Raw genomic sequence first — 27,832 nt, forward strand, 5'->3', positions numbered from 1 at the left:
GTATATTGACCAAAAAGAGATTAAAATTGCTAGACTAGAAATGAGAGAATATGAGCATCCTTACAGAAAAAAAAGAATTGTAAAGGAATACAGTGAATAATTACATGCCTGTAACACAGATGAAACAAATCCTAGAAATATGTAGACTACCAAATTGACTCAAGAAGAAATAGATGTTAATAGAACAAGAGATTGACTTACTAATCAAAAAACTACCCACGAAGAGAAGCCTAGGTTCAGATGGTTTCCCTGGTGAATTCCACCAAATTACTACCAATTCTTTAGAAACTTTCAAAAAAGAAGAAGGGACACTTTCCAACTCATTATGTGAGGGCAGATCAAGTACCTTGATACCAAACCCAGACAAAGACACCACAAAAAAAAAAAAAAAAAAAAAACTACAGACCAATATCTGTTACATGGATGTATTTAATCCTCGACAAAATATTATCAAACTAAATCCTGCAACATACAAAAAAGAATTACTCACCATGATTAAGTACATGGGATTTATCCTAGGAATGCTAAATTAACATCTGAAAGTCTATTAACGTAATATACCATATGAATCAAAAGATTAAAAACACGATTGTATCAATAGAAAAGGCACCCGATCCTGGCTGGCTCATTCAGTGGAGCATATGACACTCCATCTCAGGGTTTTAAGTCCAAGTGCCACATTGGGTGTAGAGATTACTTAAAAATAAACTCTTAAAAGAAGAAAAAAAGAAAAAGCATCTGGTAAAATCTTAACATCATTTCATGATTTAACAAAAAATAAATGAAAACAACCATGGAAAGGACTTTCTCAACCTAACAGAGGCACCTACATATATCCACAGCTAAAATCATAATTAATGCTGAAAGACTGGATGCTTCCTCCTTAAAATTAGGAGCAAGACAAAGATGTCTGCTCTCACTGTTTCTATTCAACATACATCATACAATTCAAGATATGCTATGCATTACACTATACTCTGGTCTAAGTAGAGTACTATTATGTCTCAAAATGTGCAATTCAACAATCTCTATATCTACTCAACTAGGGGTTCTAGCTAGGACAGTTAGGAGAAAGAAATAAAAGACATCTAGATTATAAATAAAAAAAAAAACTAGTTCCATTTACAAATGATATGATCTCATATAGAGAAAATCCTAAGGAATCACTAAAAAACTATTAGAACTAGTAAGTTCAGCAAGTTTGCAGGATATAAAACAGCACACAGAAAATAGTTATATATTTCTAAACCCTTGGAGTGAGCAATCAAAAAATGAAATTAGGAAAATAATTTCATTTACAATAACATTAAAAGGTTATAGAAATAAATTTTAACAAAAGAAGTGCAAATCTCAGAAGTTTGTAGAAATTTACAAGCTGATTCCAAAACTCATATGGAACTGCAAGAGTCTCATAGTAGCTAAAACAGTCTTGAAAAAGAGCAAAGTAGGAGGACTTCACACACTTCGTGATTTCAAAACCAAGTCAGGCATACCTCAGAAATACTGCAGATTCAGTTCCAAACCACTGCAGTAAAGCCAAATCACATAAATATTTTCATTTCCCAGTGTATATAAAATTTATCTTTGCACTATGCAGTGGTCCTTAACTGTGTCTTTTATTAAGTATGTCTAAAAAATGTATATACCTGAATTTTAAAATACTGCTAAAAAATGCTAACCATCATCTGAGAATTCAGAGTCCTAATCTTTTGGCAGGTGTGAAGGGATTATCTCAATGTTTACTGATGAGTGGTGGTTGCTGAAGGTTGGGAAGGCTTTGGCAGTTTCTTGAAATTAGGCAGCAGTGGTGGAAAATAGTATGGAGATTCCTCAAACAAAAATAGAAAAACTATATACACTACTGGGTATTACCCAAAAAAAAATGAAAACACTAATTTGAAAAGATATTTGTAACCCTGTGTTTATTGCAGCATTATTTTTAATAGCCAAGAAGCAACTCAAGTGTCCATTGATAGATGAATGGATAAAGATGATTAGGTATTCATATACAATGGACCAGTTATAAAAAAGGATGACATCTTGCCATTTACAACAACATGGATGGGCCCAAAGGATATAATGCTAAGTGAGATATCAGATTGAAAAAGACAAATACAAAAAAAGAAAGAAAAAGACAAATACCTTGTGATTTTTTTTTTTTTTTTTAAGATTTTATGTATTTAAGAGAGATTGAGCTTGGCTGGAGCAGAGGTGGAAGGACAGAGAGAATCTTAGAAGCAGACTCCCCACTGAACAGGGAAGCTTGATCCCAGGACCCTGGGATCATGATCTGAGCCACAGGCAGATGCTTAACCAGCTGAGCCACCCAGGTGCCCCTACCTTGTTTTCACATATATGAAATGTAAAAAACAAAACAATTGAATACATAAATAAAAAGCAGAATCAGACCTGTAAATACAGAAAACGATGACTGCCAGTGGGAAAGAGGCAGAGGATGGGGAAAATGGGTGAAGGAGAATGGAAAATACAGCCTTCAGTTATGGAATGAATAAGGTTATAATAGGCACAGCATATGATATATAATTAGTGATATTGTAATGGTATTGTTTGGTGACAGATGGTAGTTCTTGTGGTGAGCACAACATAACAGAGAAGTTAAATCACCATGTTGTACATACATGTATACTCAAATTTTAAAAATTTTTAAATAATTCAAAATAAAAATAAAAAACACCTAGAATTCATTTTAAAAATAAGACAACAATGAAGTTTTCTCCATTGATCAAGTCTTCCTTTTGCCAACAATTTCTCAGTAACAGCATTTTACTCACAGACTTTCTTTAAAAATTGGAGTCAGTCCTCAAACCCTGCTGCTGCTTTATCAACTAAGTTTATATAATATTCTAAATCCTTTGTTATTTCAATCATCTTCACAACATGTTCACCAGGAATAGATTCCATTTCAATTACTTTTCTTGCTCATCCATAAGAAGCAACTTAGTCTTATTATGAGATAGCAGTAATTCAGTCACATTTTCAGACTCCACTTCTAATTCTAGTTCTGTTGCTAATTCCACCACATCTGCAGTTATGCCCTCCACTGAAGTCTTGAACCCCTCAAAGTCATCTGTGAGGCTTGGAATCAGCTTCTTCCAAACTCCTATTTATGTTGATATTTGATCTCTCTCAAGTAATCACAAATGTACTTGGCATCTAGAATTGGTGAATCCTCAGTAAATACTGTTTAAAAAAGTGTGCCAGTAAACTTGTTCAACACAGAGTTGCCACAAACCTCCAAAATGTATAAAAACTTATACAACTCAACACCCAAAATACAGTCAGATGACACGAACATCATGTATGTCTCCAAAGAAGACCTACAGATGGCCAGCAGACATATAAAAAGATGCTCCCATCACTCATCATCAGAGAAATGCAAATTAAAACCACAGTGAGATACTACCTCATAACTATCAAAATGGCTAAAATCAAAAACACAGGAAACAAGTATTGGCAAGGATATGGAGAAAAAGGAACCGTCTTGCACTGTTGATGAGAATGCAAGTTGGTACAGCCACTGTATGGAGGTTCCTCAAAAAATTAAAAATAGAACTACCCTATGATCCAGGAATTACAATATTGGGTATTTATCCAAAGAATACAAGAACACTAATTCAAAGTGATACATGCACCTCTATGTTTATAGCAGCATTATTTACAATAGCCACGTTATTGAAGCAACCCAAGTGTCCATCAATTGATGATGTGTGTGTGTATACATATAATGGAATATTATTCAGCCATGAAAAAGAATGGAATCACACCATTTGCAATGACATGGATAGAGCTAGAGAGTATAATGCTAAGCAAAATAAGTCAGAGAAAGAGAAATACCGTATAATTTCTCTCCTGTGAATTTAAGAAACAAAACAAGCAAAGGGGGGAAGAATGAAAAGGAAGCTCTTAACTATAAAGAACAAACTGAAGGGGCATCTGGCTGGCTCAGTGGGAGGAACATATGACTCTTGATCTCAGAGTTGTAAGTTTAAGCCCCACATTGGGTATAGAAATTACTTTAAAAAATAAAATCTTATGATAAAAAAAATCTTTAAAAAGAAAAAGAACAAACTGTAGGTCACCAGAGGGGAGATTGGTGGGGGGATGGGTTTAATAGGTGCTGAGGATTAAGGAGTGCATTTTAATGAACACTGGGTAATGTATGGAATTATTGAATTACTATATGTATACCTGAAACTAATAACATTGACACTGTATGTTAACAAACTAGAATTAAAAAAAAAAATCTTAAGGGGCATCTGAGTGGCTCAGTCTTTTGAGTGTCTGCATTCGGCTCAGGTCATGATCCGAGGGTCCTGGGATCGAGCCCCACATCAGGCTCCCTGCTCAGTGGAGAGCTTCCTTTTCCCTCTCCGTCTCCCCCTCCCCCTACTCATGCTTGCTCACACGCATGCACACTCTCTCTCTGGCTCACTCGCTCTCTTTTTGCTTGCTCTTTATTTTTAAAAAACAATAAAAACTTTTTAAAAAATGAATACAGTTTTCTAATAAAGACCTGATTTATGTTGTGAAATAATAAATAAATGAATAAAAATGCATCTAGTAAAGCAAATGTGACACTAAAATATAAACTAACAGAAATGAAGGAGTTTATCAAAATATGCTAAAACTATTGCATTTTAAATCATACAACTTAAACCCATATTATTTAATGCAGAAATAGACAAATAGATCAATAGAACATAAAGGAAGATCAGAGGATCAGAAATATAGTTCAGTTTATATAGGTGGTTAATTCATGATAAGGATGTCACTTCATGAGGAAAGGATATACTCATGGATAAATGGTTTTGGAACAGTTGGGCTCTCTACCTCTGAGGGGAAGAAAGCTGAATCTCATTCACCAAAATATACCCTGGATAGAATAAAGTATGCCTTAACAATCATCAATTCATTTGCTCACAGTAACTTGAGGTAGTTTTAGTGTTCCAAAAACCCAGGATCATAAAGTTTTGTTTCAAGATACAAATAGGTTTTTATTTCAGAGAGAGAAAGAAAGTGTGTGCTCAAGGTGAGAGAAGGGCAGGGGGAGAGGGAGAAGCAGAGAATTTCAAAAAAATTCCCGCTGAGTATAGAGCCTGACACAGGGCTCAATCTCACAATACTGGTGATCTGAACCAAAACCAAGAGTCAGATACTTAACTGACTGAACCACTCAGGCACCCCTAAAGTACAAATAGTTTTATTTAAGTACTATTAACATGTTCAAGGACATACCCACGCAATGTATATTTTGTTGTTTTTAACAAAATGGGCTAATGTTACAGCTGTTGTTTTATTATATTTTTCCTCTAGCAGTATACGGTAGCTCTCTCCCGATTTCTTCACGTATAGAGTTTCATCATCTTTCAAGGCTCTGTTGTGTAATGTGGCACTGCTCCAATGTAACATAATTTAACCATTCCTGTAGTGTTGTATATTCAGATATCATAAACACAGAACACTTATATTTTCACAGAGTCAGGTCTGAGAAGGTCATGGACAAGATGCACATATTTTCATTTGAGTCATGTTAACTTTCTATTTAATCTGAATTTCAGAGTTTGGCTTTCAGTAGTTCTGTTGATTACATTAAAAGAAGGAAGTAAATGTATAATTTTCCTAACTGATCTGAGTAAGCTTCATTTTGTTCCCATTTCTACCAAAACATTATTTTCTGTTTATATAAAAATGAATAGTATTAAGTTGCTCTGGATGGATTTTGTATGCCTTAGGGATATATAGATTTCTCCTTTTATCTGAAAGTAGTGTTCTCATGAAACCTTTCATACACCAAAATGGTGTAAAGCAAAGAAGCAGTTAGCATTAATTTATATGGAAAAACAGAGTTCCTAGACTGAAAAAAATAACGTCTTATAGGCTTTTCTGATACCTTAGGGTACATTTTGGGTGTTTTTTTGTTTTTTGTTTTTTTTTTTTTGGTTAGGGAAAGTAGATGCTGTTGTAGGTCTTTTTTTTTTTTTTTAAGATTTTTATTTTATTTATTCATAGAGACAGAGAGACAGGCAGAGACACAGGCAGAGGGAGAAGCAGGCATCATATAGAATGCCCAACGTGGGACTCGATCCAGGGTCTCCAGGATCATGCCTTGGGCCGCAGGCAGCGCTAAACCGCTGCGCCACCGGGGCTGCCCTATTGTAGGTCTTTCATAAAAGCAAAGTGGCGTAATGTGAACTTTTGGAAGTTGTAGGATGCCTGTATTTATCTATTTCCATCCACCTTTCTTCTTGTAATCATTTATGAGGAAAACTGAAGTAGCATATATTACTAAAATAACCCTGGAAACTGGTTAACTTTTGCCATTGAATTCTAGATTGTATTCATGACACTTTTTATATTCTCTTCTTACCTTCAAAAAAAAAAAAAATGGTAGGTCAAATATTTTCTTACTCTCCCAAAAAGAAATTTGAGAGCATATGAAGACAACTTCTTTTTCTGTGGGAAAGATGTCCTTGTGCTATTGAACAGAAATGTTGTGTGAAGAAAATTATCTCCTTTGAGTAACCAAAATATACTTCTCTACTCCTATGTCTTTGTTTTCTAGGCAGCACAGTCAGTGCTGATTTCCTTATTTGAACTCAATACCCCAGAGTTTACGATGTTATTAGGAGCTTTACCAAAAACTTTTCAGGATGGTGCTACAAAGCTTCTTCATAATCACCTACGAAACACTGGCAATGGAACCCAGGTATCTTTCAGTTATTTTCTTGGCTATTAATGTGATATGATGGTTTCGCAGCAATTACTTTCTTGTACATGAAGTAAACTTTTGATCCTAGTATATCTATTTGCATCTATTAGGCAGCATCTGCAGTATTAAATACTGTCCTGGAAAGATTACAGTAGTTAGACTTGTCTTGTTTATGTTATAATTTGGTATATATGATTTGGTTGGTAGTGAATGGTGGTCAGGTATGAACAAGGAAAGCTAACCAGTCCTTATTTGAGGACCAGAGGGGGGATGACTTGGTTACCAAATAAGATCTGAAGAAGGTAGGGCTTTAAAAGGTATGTTCACTAACCCGTTCATAAGGCTGTTTGTCTATAGTTGCTTAAATACAGAATTTTGTTTTAGGGAAGTAAGGTCTGAATAAATGAAACAATCCAGTGTTTACATACCTAAATGGCATGAATCATTTACATAATATGCCTAAAGAATTAAACTTAGGTTTTAAAAAGACAGATCTTTGGGATCCCTGGGTGGCGCAGCGGTTTGGCGCCTGCCTTTGGCCCGGGGCGCGATCCTGGAGACCCGGGATCGAATCCCACGTCGGGCTCCCGGTGCATGGAGCCTGCTTCTCCCTCTGCCTGTGTCTCTGCCTCTCTCTCTCTCTGTGACTGTAATAAATAAATAAAAATTTAAAAAAAAAAAAAAAAAGACAGATCTTTGATCATGGATAAAGGAAAAATTACATGCACTTATGGCAGGCTTAGGTAAAGTCAGGGTTAAAAACAATCTGAGGGGCAGCCCCGGTGGCGCAGCGGTTTGGCGCTGCCTGCAGCCAGGGGCGTGATCCTGGAGACCCTGGATCGAGTCCCACATCGGGCTCCCTGCGTGGTGCCTGCTTCTCCCTCTGCCTATGTCTCTGCCTCTCTCTCTAGCTGTGTGTCTCTATGAATAAATAAATTAAAAAAAAAAAAAAAACCTTTAAAAAAAAAAAACAATCTGAGAAAAAACAATCTGAGAACAATTTCTTGGGACTGAAGTTGGTTATCTTTTTAAAAAGAGAGGGAAAAAAAATAAAAATAAAAATAAAAAGAGAGGGAAACTGGGTGGCGGGCATTAAGGAGGACATGTGATATGATGAGCACTGGGTGTTATACTATATATGTTGGCAAACTGAATTTAATTTTAAAAAATACAAATAAAAAATAAAAGGAGAGGTAATTGTTTAATTATATCTTAAAAGGTAGGTAAATTAGTAATACCAAATTTTACTTTGGTGTGTTTGTGAAAATTATTTGTAAAGCAAACCCAAGGAGAGGTAAAATTTGAATGATTGAAGGAAAGGAATTGGCTTAGAATGGGAAGCTAATTTAAAATTGTTAGTTTGCGGGGAGTACCTGGCTCAGTCCATAGAGTATGAGATTCTCAATGTCAGGGTCACGAATTCAAGCACCACGTAGGGCATGGTGCCTACTTTAAAATTATTTTTTTTAATTTAATAATTAATTAAAATAGTTTGGGATCCTGTTGAGTCTTTGAGAAGAAAGATGTTGATGATATTTGAGAGCAGGAGGTAGGTGAAGAAAACAAAAAAGAGGTAGATTTTTGAATGGGGAGAAAATTTTTCCCTAAGAAAGCAGAGATAAGTACTTGAATACTTAAAATATTGACCTACAAATATGGCTTTTCCATATTGTTCAACTTCTTGATTGCATGGCTTCCTTAAGAGCCTTTTAGTTGAACTTACCTATTGTATAATAATATTTATTTGACTACCCCCATCAGGGTTCCATGGGGAGTCCTTTGACGAGACCAACACCACGTTCACCAGCCAACTGGTCCAGTCCTCTTACTTCTCCTACCAATACATCACAGAATACTTTATCTCCAAGGTAATAAAAGGGTTATTTTCCATCATGGCTTGTGTTTGCAGATTCTCGTTTCATAGACCACAGACATTAATATAATTCCACTTGATTTCCACTTGATTTGAAAGGTCTTGACACATAGAAACTTAGCAGATACAAAAATTTTTTTAAGTTTATTCCAGAACTAACCCTTTAAATGAAAATAATGCGTAGGATATAAAAATTTTTGTAAGTGAAAAGAAAACCTACACAGCTTTTATAAATTACTGCTTGAAGCATTAAATGTCATAGTTATATTACTCAGATATGCTTATAGACAAAAACATAAAAACAGAGAAGAACAAATAAGGAAAGGCTATATATAAAATGGTCAGGGATGCCTAGGTGACTCAGTAGTTGAGCATCTGCCTTTGGCTCAGCGCATGATTCCGGGATCTTGGGATCGAGTCCTGCATCAGCCTTCCCACAGGGAGCCTGCTTCTCCCTCTGCCTATGTCTCTGCCTCTCTCTGTGTGTCTCTCATGAATAAAAAAAATAAAATATTTAAAAATCAAAGAAATGGTCATATATTTGTCTTAGAAAAAATGTGTCTGTGAAATTGGTCTTTAATGTAAAATATATAAGCTGTGTAAAATTTTCACACACTTGTGCAGTTCAAGCATGGGCTGTATTTCAGATGAGGTTCTTGACTCATTAATAGACTAATATTTTTTTCCCTTTTCTTGGCCTTTTAAAAAAAATAGTATGCATAGTAGTCATATTTATTAACATAGTTATTAACTTAATTTTATTAGCCATATATCATAGCATGCTTCCTAATACTTATTACAATTATAGGATACTTCATCAGCATCTAAGGAAGAAGAAAAGATTGCAAACTTAACATTTAGCTTGTTTATTCCTTGTTACATATGTGTAATGTGATGGCTAAATTCCAGCTTCAGTTGAGTTTTAGAATTTGACTATAAAAATGTCAGTAACGTGTATTATGATCAGTGTTAAAACTTCTCTGCCTTCCTATAAATTTGTGCAAAATACATTTATCTTTAAACTATACCATTATTATAAGTTAATCACAGGAGTTGGCAAACTTTCTGTAAAGGGACATATGGTAAACATTTCAGACCTTGCAGGCCATGCAGTCTTTGTTGCCTTTACAATGTCCTGTTGTTACAGTGTGAAAATAGCTGTAGAGGATGCCTGAATAAGTTCCAATACAATTTTATTTATGGGCACTGAAGTAAGAATTTTATGATTTTCATGTGTCTAGAAATGTTATTTTGACTTTTTTCTCAACTGTTTTTTGTTTGTTTTTTGGTGGGCAGCAAAGCAAAGTTTATTGAGCAGTAGTAAAGTTCAGCAAAATTTATTGAGCAGATAGTACAAAGCTCCCCAAGAGGGAGAAGACCCCAGAGGGTTCTCTCTCAACTATTTAAAAAGTAAACATTTTTAGATTGGAAGGGTCATGGTTTGCTGACCCCTGGTTAATCAGAACATTTTTGAAGGTAACAGACAAACCAATTGCTAAAGGCTATGCACCTAGAGTCGTTGTAAGCTGCGCTTGGTGGGTGGACTAGGGGACATACCGTAACCATTTATAGTTGTCAGGTTTAGTTTGGTTTTGCTAATTATGCTTTGGGGAATCCTACATAATCTCAAATGTGTTTGTGTTTTAAAACTATAATTAGTTGTCATCTTTTTCTTAGTGCATTTGATTATGACACCGAAAATATGAACTCTGAAGATATTTATAGCTCTCTTAGAGGTGTCACTGAAGCAATTCAGAATTTCAGCTTCCGTAGTCAAGAAGATATGAATGAACCATTGAAAAGGGATTCTAAAAAAGATGATGGTGATTCCGTGAGTATTTAAAAATTCTTTCATTGCAGGCTTTTCCATTAAGAGATTTCTTTTTAAAGATAGCTTTATTTATTTGAGAGAGCGTGCATACACACTTGAGCTGGGGGAGTCTTAAGCAAGCTCCACACCCAGTCAGGAGCCTGACACAGGGCTCAATCTGATGATCATGACCTGAGCCGAAATCAAGAGTCAGACACCTAACTGACTGAGCCACCCAGGTGCCCCTCATTAAAGAGATTTTTGTTGGATCATTTGTGTTTGTTTGTTTTAAACTTTGCTTTTTGTCATTTTCAAATGTAACTTTTTGGGGGTCAGTCACTCTGCAAGCATTCACTGAGCATCCACCACATGCCAGGCACTGTTTTGGGTCTTTGATTTTACAAGGCAAAGTCGCTGCCTTCAAGTTCCTTATAAATGTTCAGATAGAGATGAGTACTTTTGAGTTTTAAGTTAGAACATAAAGTGAATCTATTTTAGATTAATTGGTCAGGGAAGGCCTAAGTCAGTGGCATTTGCATCAAGAATAAATTTTAAAAAAAAAAAAAGAATAAATAAAGCCATACAAGATCTAGGAGAGAATTGCATACAAGAAGTGGCAAGTGCAAAAACAGTTAGATGGAATCAAGTTGTGCATAGTTGGAAACCAGATGAAACGCAGTGTTGTTGGATTGTTGTGAAAGAGTTGGAGGGTAGAACATAAGCCAGATAGGTTTTTATTTTCTCATTAAGTGTAGTGATAGAGATTTGCATCATCAGTTTGTATGGCTCCAATTGAGAATGTTAGGACCCATTTTTTTGACATTGGTAAATATTGTTCAGTTTGTTGCTTCTGCCATCATACAAAGAATAGTTGTTTTGGGGGGAGGGGGAGAAAAGAATAGTTGTTTTATTTTTTTGTTTTTAAATATTTTATTTATTTATTCATGAGAGACACAGAGAGAGAGGCAGAGACACAGGCAGAGGGAGAAGCAGGCTCCATGCAGGGAGCCCAGCGTGGGACTTGATCCCGGGATTCCAGGACCACACCCCGGGCCAAAGGCAGGCGCTAAACTGCTGAGCCACCCAGGGATCCCCAGAATAGTTATTTTTTTACACTGTTAATGATTTTTCTCAAAACAAGCCATTCCACTATTTCCTATGGAATCCATGGTTCCTCAGTGTTTGCAGAATTGTAGAACATTGTAGTACTTCAGCACATCTCTAAAGGACTTTCTCTTCTGCCTTCCTTACTGCTTTCCTGCTGTTTTCTCCCCATGCCTATCTGGCAGATGGCCCTACTAAACTGGATGTCAGAAACCAGCTTACTACTCATATCTGAGGTTCCCCACCCCAAAAGCTATATGAGGTAACAATAATAGCTTAGTAATAAAAGTCACTGTTTGAGACATTTTCCCCTCAGAGATAGCAGAGTGCAGTGTGAGGAGCTCAAACAGTGGATTCTGGCCGAATAATTTAAACAATTCCAATTCCTGGCAGTTATTAACTAGTTAGATTATTTTATCACTTCTAAGCCTCAGTGTCTTCATTAGAAAAATGATGATATTACTGCCTACGTTAAAAGTTACTATAATAAATTATATGACTCACTATATAGCTACATCCAGTTGCTTATTTGAACTTCTCATCTTTTTCCCTAGAACTCTTCCTTTCTGTTTCAGTTGATAACAGCCCTAATTGCTCAGCCAAAAACTTTGGACCAAAGACTTGTCCTTGTTTCCTCTCTTTGTCATCCTCCATACTCAGTCTGTCAAGAAATCTGTTAGTTGTTTTCAAAATATATCCAAAACCCATCCACTTCCCATCACTGCTATTTTAGCTTGAACTATCATCATCATCAATTCTTTTACCTGGGTTTTTAAAATAGGCACCTGCCTAATTGGCCTTCTTGATTCTGCCTGTTGGTCTCCTGTCATCCGTTCTTACTCCTCAACTTATAACTCTGTAGGCGGTCCCAGACTACAAGCCAGAGTCTACACAATAGGTTTTTCCCCCTGTTACCTCTCTGGCCTCATGTCCTACTACTTTCCCCTGCTCCAGCCATTCTAGCCTCCTTGCTATTTCTTGAACTTCCTGGGCATGCTTTTGCTTCGGGGCCTTTGTCTTGGCTATTCCCTCTGTCTGAGGATGTCTGAGGACACCCTTCCTCAGCTCCATGGCTGATTTCCTCACTTCCTTCAAGTCTGTTCAAGAAGCTTACTCTGACCACCCTATCTGATCTGCACCCTCTTCCTCCCACCACAACTTTCATGGTCCCTTTAATCCTGCACTGTCTCCCATACACCAGTCACCTTCTACTATACCATATACTTTACTTGTTCTTTATGTTTGTAAATGTCTGTTCCCCCACTAGAATAAACTCTGCAGGTGGACATCATTCTCTCTTTTGTTCACTAATATATCCCCACCTCCAAGAACAATGCATGGCACACAGAAGGGGTAGAGTAAATATTTGAAGAATATTTGTAAAGCACCTAAGTAATGGCTTAGCACACAGTTGCTGTGAGTAGACAGTGACAATGGTGATATTGGTAGTTGTAATGATTTTCATAATAGAATTAGGATCAGTGTTAGTATTGATGTTTTGATAAGTATGTTTATGTAATCAAACTGTATCAGGCATTCTTTCAAAAGTTATAGTCCTTAAGGCCTTTTTTTTTTTTTAACAGCAGGCCTTTTTAAAGAAAAATTGATTCTCATACTTAATTGACATGCTTTCATTGTATAATTTACTACCTTAATAATGGAATCTAGCAGATTTTAGTTCTGTGTTGTTATTGAAAATCCTCTTATAACTTTAACTGGCATAGAGAAGCCTTTGGTAATCCCACTGTACATTGTTTGGGCAAGCCATTAACAAGGGAACTATAGGAATCATTAGAAACACCATTCTTTTATGGTTCTTATTTGCCCTCACAGCTGGGGGTTTGAGGTGTTTATTTTTACATCTTTACTATAAGATTTGACATTTTGAATGTTCAATTTTAACTCATCATGTTAATTCCCATTACTTAATTTTTTCAGAGGTTTATTGTTACTTTTTTTTTTTTTTTTAATTTTTATTTATTTACGATAGGCACACAGTGAGAGAGAGAGAGAGGCAGAGACACAGGCAGAGGGAGAAGCAGGCTCCATGCACCGGGAGCCCGACGTGGGATTCGATCCTGGGTCTCCAGGATCGCGCCCTGGGCCAAAGGCAGGCGCCAAACCGCTGCGCCACCCAGGGATCCCTATTGTTACTTTTTTAAAATAGACTTTGAAGCAATAGGGAAACCTCTTTTTAGAATTTTTTTTTACATTCTTTAATTTAAAATCAATTTGTCCTTTTAGAATTTCAAAGAAATATTTTAAAATGAACTAATTTGCAAGATGCTTTGGTATCTCAGTCTGACTGAGTAAAACGTCTGACTCTTGATTTCACCTAAGGTGGTGATATCAGAGTCATGAAATTGAGCCCTGTATCGGGCTCCATGCCCAGCATGGAGCCTGCAGGGATTCTGTCTCCCTCTCTCTCTCTGTCCCTCCCCACCCTCCTTCTCTCAAATAAGCAAATAAGTAAAATGTTTTTTAAAACATAAATTAATTTGCTATACCTTTTCCTCCCCATTAATAGATGTGTGGTGGTCCTGGGATGCCTGACCCAAGAGCAGGAGGTGATGCTACTGACTCAAGCCAAACAGCCCTTGATAATAAAGCTTCATTGCTCCATTCAATGCCTGCTCACTCCTCTCCACGTGCTCGAGACTATAATCCATATAACTATTCAGATAGCATCAGTTCCTTCAATAAATCTGCCCTCAAGGAAGCCATGTTTGATGATGATGCTGACCAGTTTCCTGATGGTAGGTTCTGGGTCATATTTTGTCACCTGTGTTTTAGAGGACTGGGAATCAATGAAGCAAAAGAAATTGACATGCTCTTTTATTATAACTCCCTAAGAAGTAAGAAGCTTTGGGATGAGAATGTCTCTCCCATCTCTTAGGAGCTCATTTCTAGTGATTTGGTAGTTTTCTACCCCAGAATGAGAAACAGGGTAATCCTGACTGAGATCATACTCCAAATCAGGAAAACCTTACTGACCTCTCAACTGCTCAACTGAAATCAGTTGTAGCCTATAAATTTAGTTTATCTTTAGACAAAATTCAGTCATTAATTTTTATACCAGCATGACAAAACCTTAGAAAAACTACCCATTCTTTATAATAGCCCTTTAATAAAGTATGAAATCATAAACTCTGGTAAGATGCATTCAAGACCAGATGTGAGGGATCCCTGGGTGGCGCAGCGGTTTGGCGCCTGCCTTTGGCCCAGGGCGCGATCCTGGAAGCCCGGGATCGAATCCCACGTCAGGCTCCACGTGCATGGAGCCTGCTTCTCCCTCTGCCTGTGTCTCTGCCTCTCTCTCTCTCTCTCTCTGTGACTATCATAAATAAATAAAAATTTAAAAAAAAAAAAAAAAAAAAAAAAAAAAGACCAGATGTGAAAATCTACCATTAGAATTTGGAGCCAATTTAGGACTAGCTCTGGTACTTACAGTGACTTATACCAAGGATGTGGGACTAGCCCTAACATTCACAGTGGCTTGGAACATGGACATAAGACTAAGTTCTAACACTAAGCTGTACGGTCTATTTGGTTGACTGTCTTGAGTGTCACTTCGGAAAGAGGGTGCAGATGTACTACTATCTACTCTTCCAATTACAGTATGCAGTTAGGTTTACAAAAGATGTATAAAAATTGATATAAAGTACAATACATTGCAAATGGTTTAGGTATTTTTAATAAGGAATTACATTTTTCCTGTATGAATTACATAATTCTTTTTTTTTTTTTATTGAAAACTCTAGTATAAAGCAATAGATAACTATATATGGGTAAATTTGAAAGTCCCCCCCCCCTTACCAGCCTCATGGTACTATACTTAGGAAGTTTCTGATTTTCCTTTGTTCCCCCAGTGTTGCTGTCAGTGAACCTCTTTCTGCATAAACTTTTATGCACGTACGTAAGTAAGAGATTCTTAGAGATATAATTTCTCAATTAAGGGATATGTAAGTTGAAATTTTGAGAGTTACTACCCAATTACCAACTCAAAACTCTTGGCCAGTTTAGGTAGTGCTGATTTCCCTACTGGCACAGGATGTTCAGATGTTTTAAAATTTTGTCACCATGATGGATATAAGGCAGGCCATCCTAATGAGCATTTCCTTAATACTAGGAAGACTGAGTAGTTAGATATCAGAGATCTTTTTTAATTTTTGTAATTAGGTAAGTGGAAAAAATCCCCACTTTTATTTCTTTGATTACTGATAAGGTTGACTAATCATGTTTCTACCAGTATGTCATGTTAAGAGTCTCAGTATATCACAATTACTACAAAGACAAAATTATGACAACTTGCCAAACTAAGTCCGAATTACATAAGAGTGTATAAAATTGCCAAAATGATTCACTTTGGTGTGTTTTGATCTGTCACAAATAGTTGACTCTGTTGCTGAGGTTTAGTCACAATAGCAGCAAAACAGGAAGGAGTAAATTGGACCTAGTGTGAGTGTGTCCTTTAAACCCTCCCTTGTTGCAGCAGCATGGTAAACTGAGACCTGGTATTAGCAGCTTTAATTGTTCTTAAATTATTTATGTACAGAGGTCACAAACTGGGAGACCAAATTGTTTCCACTGACATTTCTTGCCTTGGCTGCGATATATATATAATTTTTTTTATTTTAAAACAAAACCGTAAAAGATAGGGATATAGCACATAGAACTTTTTCTTGTGCTATAAGTAAGAGTAAGCTGTCAAAAAAAAAAAAAAAAAAGAGTAAGCTGTCAAACTGATGCTCCATCGCCCCAAATACTTCAGGATATACTTTCTATAAACAAAGACATTCTCCCACATATAACCACAATATACTTCTCCAAATCAGGTAATTATCATCAGTACATTAATAACCGCCTGCCCCATTAGAGTTTTGTCTGATTGTCCCAGTGATACCTTCTAGCCAGAGGATCCACTTCATAATCTCATATTGCATTCAATCATCATGTCTCTGTAGTCCTCTTCAGTGTTCAGTCTTTCCTTTGTTCTTGTGACCATGGCACTTTTAAAGATCAGAGACCAATTATTTTGTAGCATTTCCCTCAATTTAGGCTTGTCTGATGTTTTCTCATGATTGGATTCAGGTCATGTGCTCTTGGCATCAGTGTCCCAGAAGTGATAGTGCATTCTTCAGGTAATACATGATTTCACTTTGCCCTTTGACTGGTGATATAAACTTGGTCACTTGATTATGGGGGTAGTTACTAGGCTTCTCCATTGTGAAGTTACTCATTTTGTAATTAAGTGTTTTGTGGGGAGATACCATAAAACTGTGTTAAAATGTATTCATTTAGGGGATCCCTGGGTGGCTCAGCGGTTTGGTGCCTGCCTTTGGCCCAGGGTGCGATCCTGGAGTCCCGGGATCGAGTCCCACGTTGGGCTCCCGGCATGGAGCCTGCTTCTCCCTCCTCCTGTGTCTCTGCCTCTCTCTCTATGTCTATCATAAAATAAATAAATAAATTTTTAAAAATGTATTCATTTAAAAAGTTTCATTTATATATTTCTAACAGTATGAACTCGTGGTTTACATTGTACTCAATGGGTTATAATTTATAACTATCATTTATTTTGATGCTCAGATTGTCTTTGATTTGACCTGTTCTTTTGATATGTCCCCATCCTTGCATGCTGGCATGACAAAATATTGTACTGTCCCTGCTTCAGTTCTGGAATCAATAATTTCTTCAAGAATTGATCCTTGGTTTCACTTAATGGAAAATGGTCTTTAAAGGCTAGAGTCTGCCCACAAGGTGTACTTACTGCTAGTGGGCTATCACTATTCCCAAGACTTCTCAGTGGCCAGAGCTAGGGAATGTGTGTGTATGTATGTGTGTATATGTGTACACACACTAATTTACATGTATTTTATTCATCAAAAGCTTACATAAATAACTCCAATTCCAATTTAGCACCATAAGATTAGTTCTAGTTTCCTCCTTTCTCATATTGATAAACTCCCTTTTTCCTGACACTGAGAAACCTGCCTTCATTATCTTTAATATATTTACTTACTTGATCAGTCCTCCTCTATGCAACCAGTTTTCCATCTCTGCCACTACCTCCCTACTTGCACAGATGTAATCCTTACCTTGGTGGGCTCTGACAGGTCTCACCTGGTCTACCACTCCTGTGGATACTCTTCTTGCCATCACTGAGCTCTAAAATTCCATACTTTCACGTGTAGAAACCCTGCTTACTCTGCTCAGGAATCTGTGTCCCCAGGCCTGGTCATTTGTAATTTTGATGAATGGAAAAATCTCTTCATTCATGAGGCTGTTTGTTTTTCTTTTTGTTTTTTCCCAACTGCTTATGTTAGAGAGTTAATTAATATACCACAAAGCCAAAATTGTGACAGCTTAGCAAGAATACCCATTATTGACTGATTCTGTTTTCCTTTAGTAAAGATCATATGTTTTCCATTTGTTAAAGAAGACACCTTTAGAAATTATATAACTGAAATATAAACTGTATAGAATATTTTGAACTTGAGAAAATTACTTCTTTGCAGCAAAAAAATAATTTCTAATTGACTTCTGAAACATAAGACAGCTTTTTTATGTTGAACACTCTTGGAAAATGGATAAGCCATCAGTTAAATAAAATAGTTGCTCGGGATGCCTAGGTGGCTTAGTGGTTGAGCATCTGCCTTTGGCTCAGGGCGTGATCCTCGAGTCCCGGGATCGAGTCCCACATTGGGCTCCCTGCATGGAGCCTACTTCTCCCTCTGCCTATGTCTCTGCCTCTCTGTGTCTCTCATGAATAAGTAAATAAAATCTAATAAATAAATGGTATTTGCTCTAAGCTTCATATAGCAGTCATTTATTATTTATGTTCATTTTTTTTTTTTATAATAGTCACATAGAGAGAGAGAGAGAGAGGCAGAGACACAGGCAGAGGGAGAAGCAGGCTCCATGCACCGGAAGCCTGATGTGGGATTCGATCCCGGGTCTCCAGGATCGCGCCCCGGGCCAAAGGCAGGCGCCAAACCGCTGCGCCACCCAGGGATCCCATTTATGTTCATTTTTAAATTTGAGATAGGGAAGACCTTATTTGACATTATTTTATTGTGAACATTGCAAACATTACCCATTTCTTTTAATTTTATTAACCTCCATTGGTCTTTTGATTTTCCTTCCATGTCTGCCCCAATGCAAAATTTCTCCCCATTTTTTTGTTTTTAAGCACATAACTTGGGACACCTGGATGGCTCAGTGGTTGGGCATCTGCATTTGGCTCAGGGAGAGATCCTGGAGTCCCAGGATCGAGTCCTGCATCAGGCTCCTTGGGGGGGGGGGGGGGGGGGCTGCTTCTCCTTCTGCCTATGTCTCTGCCTGTGTGTGTGTGTGTGTGTGTGTGTGTCCCTTACGAAGAGACGTCCGTAACTTTTGGCAGGAGATAATTATTTTGTTCAAGTTTATGTCTCTGCCTGTGTGTGTGTGTGTGTGTGTGTGTGTGTGTGTGTGTGTGTGTGTGTGTGTCTTAGTCTTACAAAGAGACGTCCGTAACTTTTGGCAGGAGAATTATTTTGTTCAAGTCTATGTCTCTGCCTGTGTGTGTGTGTGTGTGTGTATGTGTCTTAGTCTTACAAAGAGACGTCCGTAACTTTTGGCAGGAGATAATTATTTTGTTCAAGTCAGAATTTCTATAAAAAACTTGTTTTGAAGTTCTGAGACTTATTTATTATGTCTCTTATTCAGATGTTTCTGTACATGTTACAGACAAATACATTAGTGATAAATTTTTCTAAATTAACAAGTCCAGGCACCTGGGTGGCTTCTGGGTTAAGCATCTGCTTTTGGCTTGGATCGTCATCCCAGGTGCTGGGATCAAGCCCTACATCAGGCTCCTTGCTTGAGGAGAGCCTGCTTCTTCCTCTCTCTCTGCCTGCTGCTTCCCTTACTTTGCTTTCGCTCACTCACTCGCTCTGTCAAATAAATAAATATTTTTTTAAAAAATTAACGTCAAAAAAAATAAAAAATCCCCTAATGACTACATCTAATAATGATCTTTGTAAAGTTTACCAAGGACTATACTACTACAGAATAATATTGCTAGTGAACATGATTCTGTTATTCAAGGAAGACTCATATCAAAGTTTGCCAATGAAAAGAATATCTCATGTTTTCTCAGCACTGCAACAGAAATATCAGAATTGTGCCAATATTTGTCACAAGAACACAAAGAAAATTAATATTAGTGAGTTTATTGTATTCTAAGCCCAGATCTCAGCATGATCGTAGGAAGTCATAGTCTCTTCCCATTTTACTCCTAAGAAAACTGAGCCTCCAGAGTAATTAAGAATGTGTGTCTACTGCACAAAGGAAGGGTAAGAGGCACAGGCTTAATGGGATTCCAGAGCCTTTTCTGTTTGCATGACCATGATGCCTGTCAGAAGAGGAGATACAGTTGGTTACACTTTAATTGAGTACTTTAGATTTATCTCATTTTGTATCATATAAATCCATTTATGACAAAATATGTTTTCTTTGGCAGAAATTACTTTCCTGTCATCTGTTCAGACCGTTTTATGTCAAATCATTTCTAATTATCTCTTTAGAGTAACTAAAAAAGCCTATATTTATGGAGAAAAGAGCTGCATTCCTTTGAAAGCATTTTTTTGTGAATTCCCTTTATTGGGTTGAAATAAAATACACTCTTACCAGAACAATCCTCTGACATCTGTGAAAGTCTGATAACGTGACTTTTATGAGGTTTAAAGAGATGGATGCATTTATCATGCCAGAGTAGCTGCTGTTAAACCAGTGGTACTGTTCCAGTGTTGGTCTATATAATGAAATTATTGTAAGACCGTTTTTATCCTCCAAATTAAGATGTCATCTTTGAACTCAAGATGTTCTTCTTTTTCATAGTTTGCTCTCCATTTTATAGAGGTTTTCTCAAAGCCCTAATCTGGTTCACCTTAGTGATCATTCTTTCCAGATTATGTCACATTTTTAAGCTCAAGAATTGTATTTTGTGCTCTGTGTATGAGGTTGTTAGTGCTCAAATTGTAGTTCCATGAAAGTTGGCATACTAAACTTCCTTTTGGTAGTGAATGTTGCCACTACATTTTAATTCAATTTCCCTTCCCTATCATCTGTTACTTATACTCAGTTGAATTCATCTATTCTTTTTTTATTTTTAGAGAGGAAGTAAGGGAAAAGGGGGAGAGGGAGAGAGAGGATGACCTGAGCTGAAATCAAGAGTGGGGTGCTTAACAGACTGAGCTACCCAGATGCCCCTGAACTCATCTATTCTAATAGTTTGGCTTGCTTTCCTTTCAAGTTTCTGAATCTCCCTAAGTAAAATATAATTTCTCTTTCCCTACTTATATTTGTGAGTTCGGTACAACCTCTGTCAGGCCATTCTATCTTTAGGTCCGTGGCTAACCATTTGGCAGGATGAGGCACCGTAGCTTCTGTTTTTATGGACCAGTAGTGAACCATTTAGCAAACTGCAACCTCAAGGTTCATTTTTGAAAAGTGGGCTCTTTCCTCTTGAGCCTTTTTTGTTATAGGTAACAGTTATCTCCCAGATTCCAGGTCCTCAAGCCTTCTCTGTCCTATTAGAATCAGCGTATGTGGCAGCCTTTTCCTACAAAAGGCCAGTATGTTCTTGCCAAGCGGACCTACAGACAGTATAGCTCCATGGTGTCAACTGGAGATTCAGGAGAGGGAGTGACCATTGGTGTACCTTCCAAGCTCAGGCCCCATATCCTGTGTTTATTTTATTCCAGAGGAGTTAAGGAAAGGAGTCTGTGGCACAAGCTCAGGCCACTGTCTGCCCAAGTCCCAGAAGGGCTGAATTTGCTATGTATTTTACCAACAAAAGAATTTATGAAGAACTCTGGTACTTTGTAATGTTTTAATATGAACTTTGGGCTGTACCTGTCTTTCTACAAAAATTACTCAAAGCACTATAAGTGTCCTTTGACATTCATAGAACTCATGAGTTTGTGATAATACTTCAAAAGAATGAAAAACAATGAAAACTCTTTGATAATCACTGGGCCCAACCCTTGACTCTGAAATTTAAAGGGAAAATAGTATTGTGCCTCTTCTATCAGACTGTTTCCCAATATTCAAAGTAGCTCTGACCAAGGGATCCCTGGGTGGCGTAGCGGTTTGGCGCCTGCCTTTGGCCCAGGGCGCGATCCTGGAGACCCGGGATCGAATCCCACATCAGGCTCCCGGTGCATGGAGCCTGCTTCTCCCTCTGCCTGTGTCTCTGCCTCTCTCTCTCTCTCTCTCTCTGTGACTATCATAAATAAAAAAAAAAACAAAAACAAAAACAAAGTAGCTCTGACCGAAAAAGATACTCTCCACAGAAGAATTCCTGCCCAATTTTAATTCCTAAAAAAATAATTCAACAATAATCAGTGGGTGAAACCATTACTTGGAATGCCTGGGTGGCTCAGCGATTTAGCACTTGTCTTTGGCCCGGGGTGTGATCCTGGAGTTCCGGGATCGAGTCCCACATCAGGCTCCCTGTGTGGAGTCTGCTTCTCCCTCTGACTGTGTCTCTTAAAAGATTGATTGGGGCGCGTGGGTGGCACAGTTAAGGCAGCTGTCCAATGTTTGGTTTAAGCGCAGGTTGTGATCTCAGGGTCATGACCTCCAACATTGTGTCGAGCTCAGCCAGAGACTACCTGAGATTCTCTCTCCCTCTCCCTCCACCTCCCCTGCTTCCCACCCAGGGTGCCTGCTTTCTGTCTCTCTTAAAAAAAAGAATATAGGGGAACTTTAATGGTGACATTGAGTTGTCACCACTTAAATCTAGTGGCCGTTATTGATGTCACTAAAAATGGAGTAGCCAAATATTGCAAGCCTGGCATGACACCATAAAAACGTGTACTGATGTATGTAAGGATTAAATGATCTATTTGCCACTTCTAAAAATACTTCAGAAAACAAGTGAGGAGGGACAAAGATGATTGGTAAAATCTTGATAATTGTTAAATCTAGGTGAGGGATATATGAGGGTCTGTTAAGTATTTTCTTTATGTGAATTTTCATTATAAAAAGTTTTAAACTAGAATTGATGTTTTCAAGATGACAAAATAGAAAATTAGTCTTTTTTTTTTTTTTTCTTAAAACTAACATTGCCTCATGGTGTTATAAAGTTGATCCACATACTCGTGAGAGATGACCTATAAGTTACAGAATTAACATTATGTCTTCTTGCCAGATCTTTCCCTAGACCACTCTGACCTGGTTGCAGAGCTGTTGAAGGAGCTGTCTAACCACAATGAACGTGTAGAAGAAAGAAAAATCGCCCTGTATGAACTCATGAAACTGACACAGGAAGAATCTTTCAGTGTTTGGGATGAACACTTCAAAACAATATTACTTCTATTGCTTGAAACCCTTGGGGATAAAGAGGTAAATGGCAGGATGTGTAACTAAGAACCACTCTTTCCTGTCTTGGATTGCCCACCCTGCCTGTAAATCAAGAGCTGCACAAATTTGGAATTTGGGAAAATCAGTCTCTTTTACTGCTACTTCTTGTGTGAAATTTTCATTATGAGTACATTTTCTTCTAAATCAATAGCTCAGTGATTTTGAACAAGTGACAGTGGGAAAAATGAAAGGTTGCTGATAGTATTTTTATAGGAGAATACAAGTTACTTGTTTTGCGTATTTAAACTAGTTGTTCAGAAGTGAAATTTCCTTTTTCAGAGGATGTTGCTGGTTTTTGATCTCTTACAACTATAAAAAGTGTGATACAAGTTTTCAACTAGAGATGTGAAAACTTAATTATGTAATATACCATACTTTGTGCAGTTGTCTATGACTTATCCCTGCCCCAGTGTTAAGACCCTTAAGTTACAGAAATGGAAAATTTAGGTCATTGTCTACAACCCAAAATATTAAAAACATTAAAATATTTCTTCTTAGCCTACAATCAGGGCTTTGGCATTAAAAGTTTTAAGAGAAATCCTAAGGCATCAACCAGCCAGATTTAAAAACTATGCAGAACTGACTGTCATGAAAACATTGGAAGCACATAAAGATCCTCATAAGGAGGTAAGTTACCTGACCATTAAATTGTTATTTTATTCTCAGTACTTCTGATATTATTTCATGAAATATATAAACTGTTATAAATTAAAGAATATGACATATTCCTTAAAGAATATGTCATTTCAATCAAATGAACACTCTGATGTTCCAGACAATATCTGATGGACATATAATTAATTTTTTTATGAAATGAATTATGGTGATATCATGGTCTTTAACCTAAAAAAAGCCAGCTTATTTTAGGTGACATAATCTTGATTTCATTTTTGGATTTTAATTTGACTTACAGTTTTCTACTTTGGAATTCACCAATTGTCACTGTCCACTTATCAATAAGAATTTGTTTTTTTGAAATAACTAATGAACATAAAAATCATTATTATTTTAAAGTGATAAAGTATTAGGGTGCCTGGGTGGCTCAGTCAGTTAAGCATCTGACTTTGGCTCAGGTCATAATTCCAGCCAGGGTCCTGGGATCAAACCCCACATTGGGCTCCCTGCTCAGCAGGGAGCCTGCTTCTCCCTCTCCTTCTGCCCCTCCCCTTGCTTATGCTCTCACTCTCTCAAATAAATAAACAAAATTTTGGAAATTTTAAAACTAGGGGCATGGGCGGCTCAGTGATTGAGCATCTACCTTTGGCTCAGGTCATGATACTGGAATCCTGGAATCAAGTCCCACACATCAATCTCCTCGCAGGGAGCCTGCTTTTTCCTCTGCCTATGTCTCTGCCTCTTCAAGTGTGTCTCTCATGAATAAATTAATAAAATATTTTTGTTAATTTTTAATAAAGTGGTAAAGTGCTTATAGAAGCTAGCTGTGTGTTCAAGGTTTATTCAATAAATGACAGCTTTCCTGAAAGAGTCCTATAAATCTGTCTCATTTATCTTTTTCTTTATGATTGTATAAATTTTTTTTTTACTTTTTAAGCTTTTATTTAAATTCCAGTTAGTTAACAGTGTTATATTAGTTTCAGGTGTAAACTATAGTGATTTAGCTCTTCAATACAATACCAATGCTCATCACAGCAAGTGCATTCCTTAATTCCCATCACATATTTCACCCATCCCCTCCCTAATCTCCTCTTTGGTGACCAGTTTATTCCCTATAGTTAAGGGTCTGTTTCTTGGTTTGTCTCTCTCTCCTGTCTCATCTCTTTATAGTCATAATATTTCCACCACCACCAATGACATTAATGACATAAACATGAGGATTTTTATTAAGTCTCAGAAATAATTAGAAAAGGAAATTTCAAATAGAAACTGCAGTTCCAAGAGAAAGCCCCAGAGCAGTAGCATTAGATGCCTCTGGTAGAACCAAGACGTAAGCAAAATAGGTCAAAAAAGCGAAGTTAAATGTAAAAGCTGAAACTATCATGGTTGTAAATCTTTGTCATCTTGGATTAAGTAGTAATTTCTTAGATGTAACACCAAAAGCACAAGTAGCTAATAACAACAACAAAAACATAAATTCGACTTTATCATAATTTAAAACTTCTGTGCTTCAGGGCACCCAGCTGGTTCAGTTGGTAGAGCATGCAACTCTTGATCTCAAGATTATATTATAAATTCAAGCCCCACATTGGGTGTAGAGATTACTTAAAAATAAAATCTTTTGGGGGCACCTTAGTGCTCACTTGGTTAAGCATCCAACTCTTGGTTTCAGCTCAGGTCATGATCTCAGGGTCCTGGGTTCCACACTCAGCAGAGAGTCTGCTTGAGATTCTCTCTCCCTCTGCCCCTCTTGCTTGTGCTCTCTCTTGCTCTTTCTCACACTCTCTCTTAAATTAAGTACATTTTTTAAAAATAACATTTTTTAAAATAATAAAGTAAATAAAAACATTTATGCTTCAGGGGCACCTGGCTGGGTCCATCAGGTGTAAAGAACCCTTACAACTCAACCAAAAAAAAGGGAAATAACCCAATTTTTTTAAAACAGAAAATAACCCAATTTAAAAACAGACAAAGGACGGGGGCTCCTGGGTGGCTCAGTCAGTTGAGCTGCTGACTCAGTTTGGGTTCAGAGCATGAGATCAAGCCCTGTGTCCAGCTCTGTGCTCAGTGTTAAAGTCTACTTCCCTCCCTTTCTCTTCCCCCCCGCTTGCCCCCCCTTTCTCTAAAATAAATAAATGAATTTTTAAAAATAGGCAAAGGACCTGCATAGGCTGTTATCCAAAGAAGATGCACACATTAAGCACAATAAGCACATGAAAAAATGCTCAGTTATCAGTATTCATTAGGAAAATACAACTAAACCCACAGTGAGATACCATTCCACATACACTAGAAAGAAAGACAATAAGAAGTGTTGGTGAGGATTTGAGGGTTCCTGGCTGGCTCCGTTGGAAAAACATGAGGCTCTTGATCCTCGGGATCTTGAGTTTAAGCCCACGTTGGACATAAAGATTATTTAAATAAACAAATAAATCTTTTAAAAAAAGGAAAGAAGTAGTATTGATGAGGATTTAAAGAACCCCTCTGGGTAATTTAGTTTTCAAAAGATATGACTGTAGGTCTTGTAGAAGAATGAGTTATAATTTTTTTAAATCCACATGGGTTTTTATTTTGATTTTTATTATTCAGCTGTTTAGTAGTGGAACATCTATAGTATCTTGCTGAAGGTTTTAAAAACTAATATTTGTAGTTTAATCATCTACCTTCTGACCCAAATAAGATAAGATCTGGCATGTCTATTTTTACAAAAGATTAAATTGACAATCTTTAGGCATTACATCTAAAATTAGCCCTGGGTCTTCTGACTTCCAGTGTATTTGGTACTTCTCTTAGTACCTTTCATAGATTGAGATCATAAGTGAGAAGGTACTAAAGTAGAATCAAAGGAATAATTTTGGGGTGCCTGAGTGGCTCGTTGGGTAAGCATCTGCCTTCGGCTCGGGGCATGATCCCAAGGTCCTGGGATCAAGCTCATGAGTCTGGCTCCCTGCTCAGTGGGAAGCTTGCTCCTCCCTCTCCCTCTGTCTGTCTGCCACTCGCCCTGCTTGTGCTCTCTCTCTGTCAAATAAATAAAATCTTTTTTAAAAAGTCCACAATTTTTACATGACCTCAAGACAATCTCTAGAGATTACAGATTCTACTAAGATAGACAGCCAGCCATTTCTTCTCTTCATTGCACAGAGTCGGCCCTCCCCAGCCCCGGTACAGAAGGAAAGAAAATCATTATGAACAGAAGAAGGAATAGCATGTTAATTTGATAATCATTAATGAGGTGGGGGTTTTTTTAAGATTTTATTTTTAAGCAATCTCTTCACCCAACATGAAGTTGAACGCACAACCCCAGGATCAAGAGCTGGATGTTCCACCAACTGAACAGTCAGGCACCCCAAGATTATTTGTATCTTATTTTGTTAATAATGTGTTGGAAAGGGTATGAGTACTCCTGAAGTTGAGGGTACTGATAATAAGCAGGGTTTCAGCTTGGCTGTTGTAGAGGACTCCTTGGCACCTTATAGTCTAGATAAACGGAGCCTCCACCACCCAGTACAGCTAGACCACGGTATGATTTGAAAATTGTGTTAGCCTGGGGTGCCTGGGTGGCTTGGATGGTTAAGCATCCAACTCTTGACTTCGACTTAAGTTATGATCTCAAGGTTGTGAGATCTTGTCCCACGTGGGACTCCACACTGAGCACAGAGCTGCTTAGGATTCTCTTTATCCCTCTCTCTCTCTGACCCTCCTTCAACCGTCCTCTCTCTCAAAGACAAGACACAACTGCATTAGTCAATATTACGAAAGCACAAAAGAAGGGAGAATATCTGGAAGAAATATTTCTCCCCATATATCCATTCTGGCTTCAGAAGTTTGGCAACTTCAATATTTTGCCAACCCTGTTATATCTGTACCCTCACTTTTTGTGTTTGCTTATTATAGTAGTTTCAAAGGAAGTTATAGGTATCTTGTATTGCAGGTTTCATGAAGTTTGTACTTCCAGGACACAGTATAACATTTAAAAAATTTACTCCCGGCTTACTTTCCTCTTTGTTTTAGGTGGTAAGATCTGCTGAGGAAGCTGCATCAGTGCTGGCCACTTCAATCAGTCCAGAACAGTGCATCAAAGTGCTTTGTCCTATCATCCAAACTGCAGATTACCCAATTAATCTGGCTGCAATCAAAATGCAAACAAAAGTGATAGAGAGAGTATCCAAGGAAACCCTTAACTTGCTTTTGCCAGAGATTATGCCAGGCTTAATACAGGTGAGAAACAAAACTTAGAGAAATAAATTATGATACATTTGGGATTTGGTTATTTTAGGCACTTTCTAGGCAACAG

General features: G+C 37.4%; 1 protein-coding gene across 33 annotated transcripts in view; it reads left to right on the forward strand.

Moving 5' to 3' along the window:
• The window catches only part of CLASP2 (cytoplasmic linker associated protein 2), a 176,587-nt gene that overhangs the window by 142,351 nt on the left and 6,404 nt on the right, over positions 1-27,832 (forward strand). For all 33 annotated transcript variants that reach the window (XM_041733812.1, XM_041733817.1, XM_041733813.1 and 30 more), the window contains 7 exons: positions 6,584-6,727; positions 8,492-8,598; positions 10,281-10,434; positions 14,045-14,273; positions 22,712-22,905; positions 23,422-23,550; positions 27,550-27,756. In XM_041733812.1, the coding sequence (XP_041589746.1) occupies positions 6,584-6,727; positions 8,492-8,598; positions 10,281-10,434; positions 14,045-14,273; positions 22,712-22,905; positions 23,422-23,550; positions 27,550-27,756 (1,164 nt within the window). The remainder of the gene's footprint in view (positions 1-6,583; positions 6,728-8,491; positions 8,599-10,280; positions 10,435-14,044; positions 14,274-22,711; positions 22,906-23,421; positions 23,551-27,549; positions 27,757-27,832) is intronic.

This window comes from Vulpes lagopus, chromosome 19, assembly GCF_018345385.1.
Source record: "Vulpes lagopus strain Blue_001 chromosome 19, ASM1834538v1, whole genome shotgun sequence".
Classification (NCBI taxonomy): domain Eukaryota; kingdom Metazoa; phylum Chordata; class Mammalia; order Carnivora; family Canidae; genus Vulpes; species Vulpes lagopus.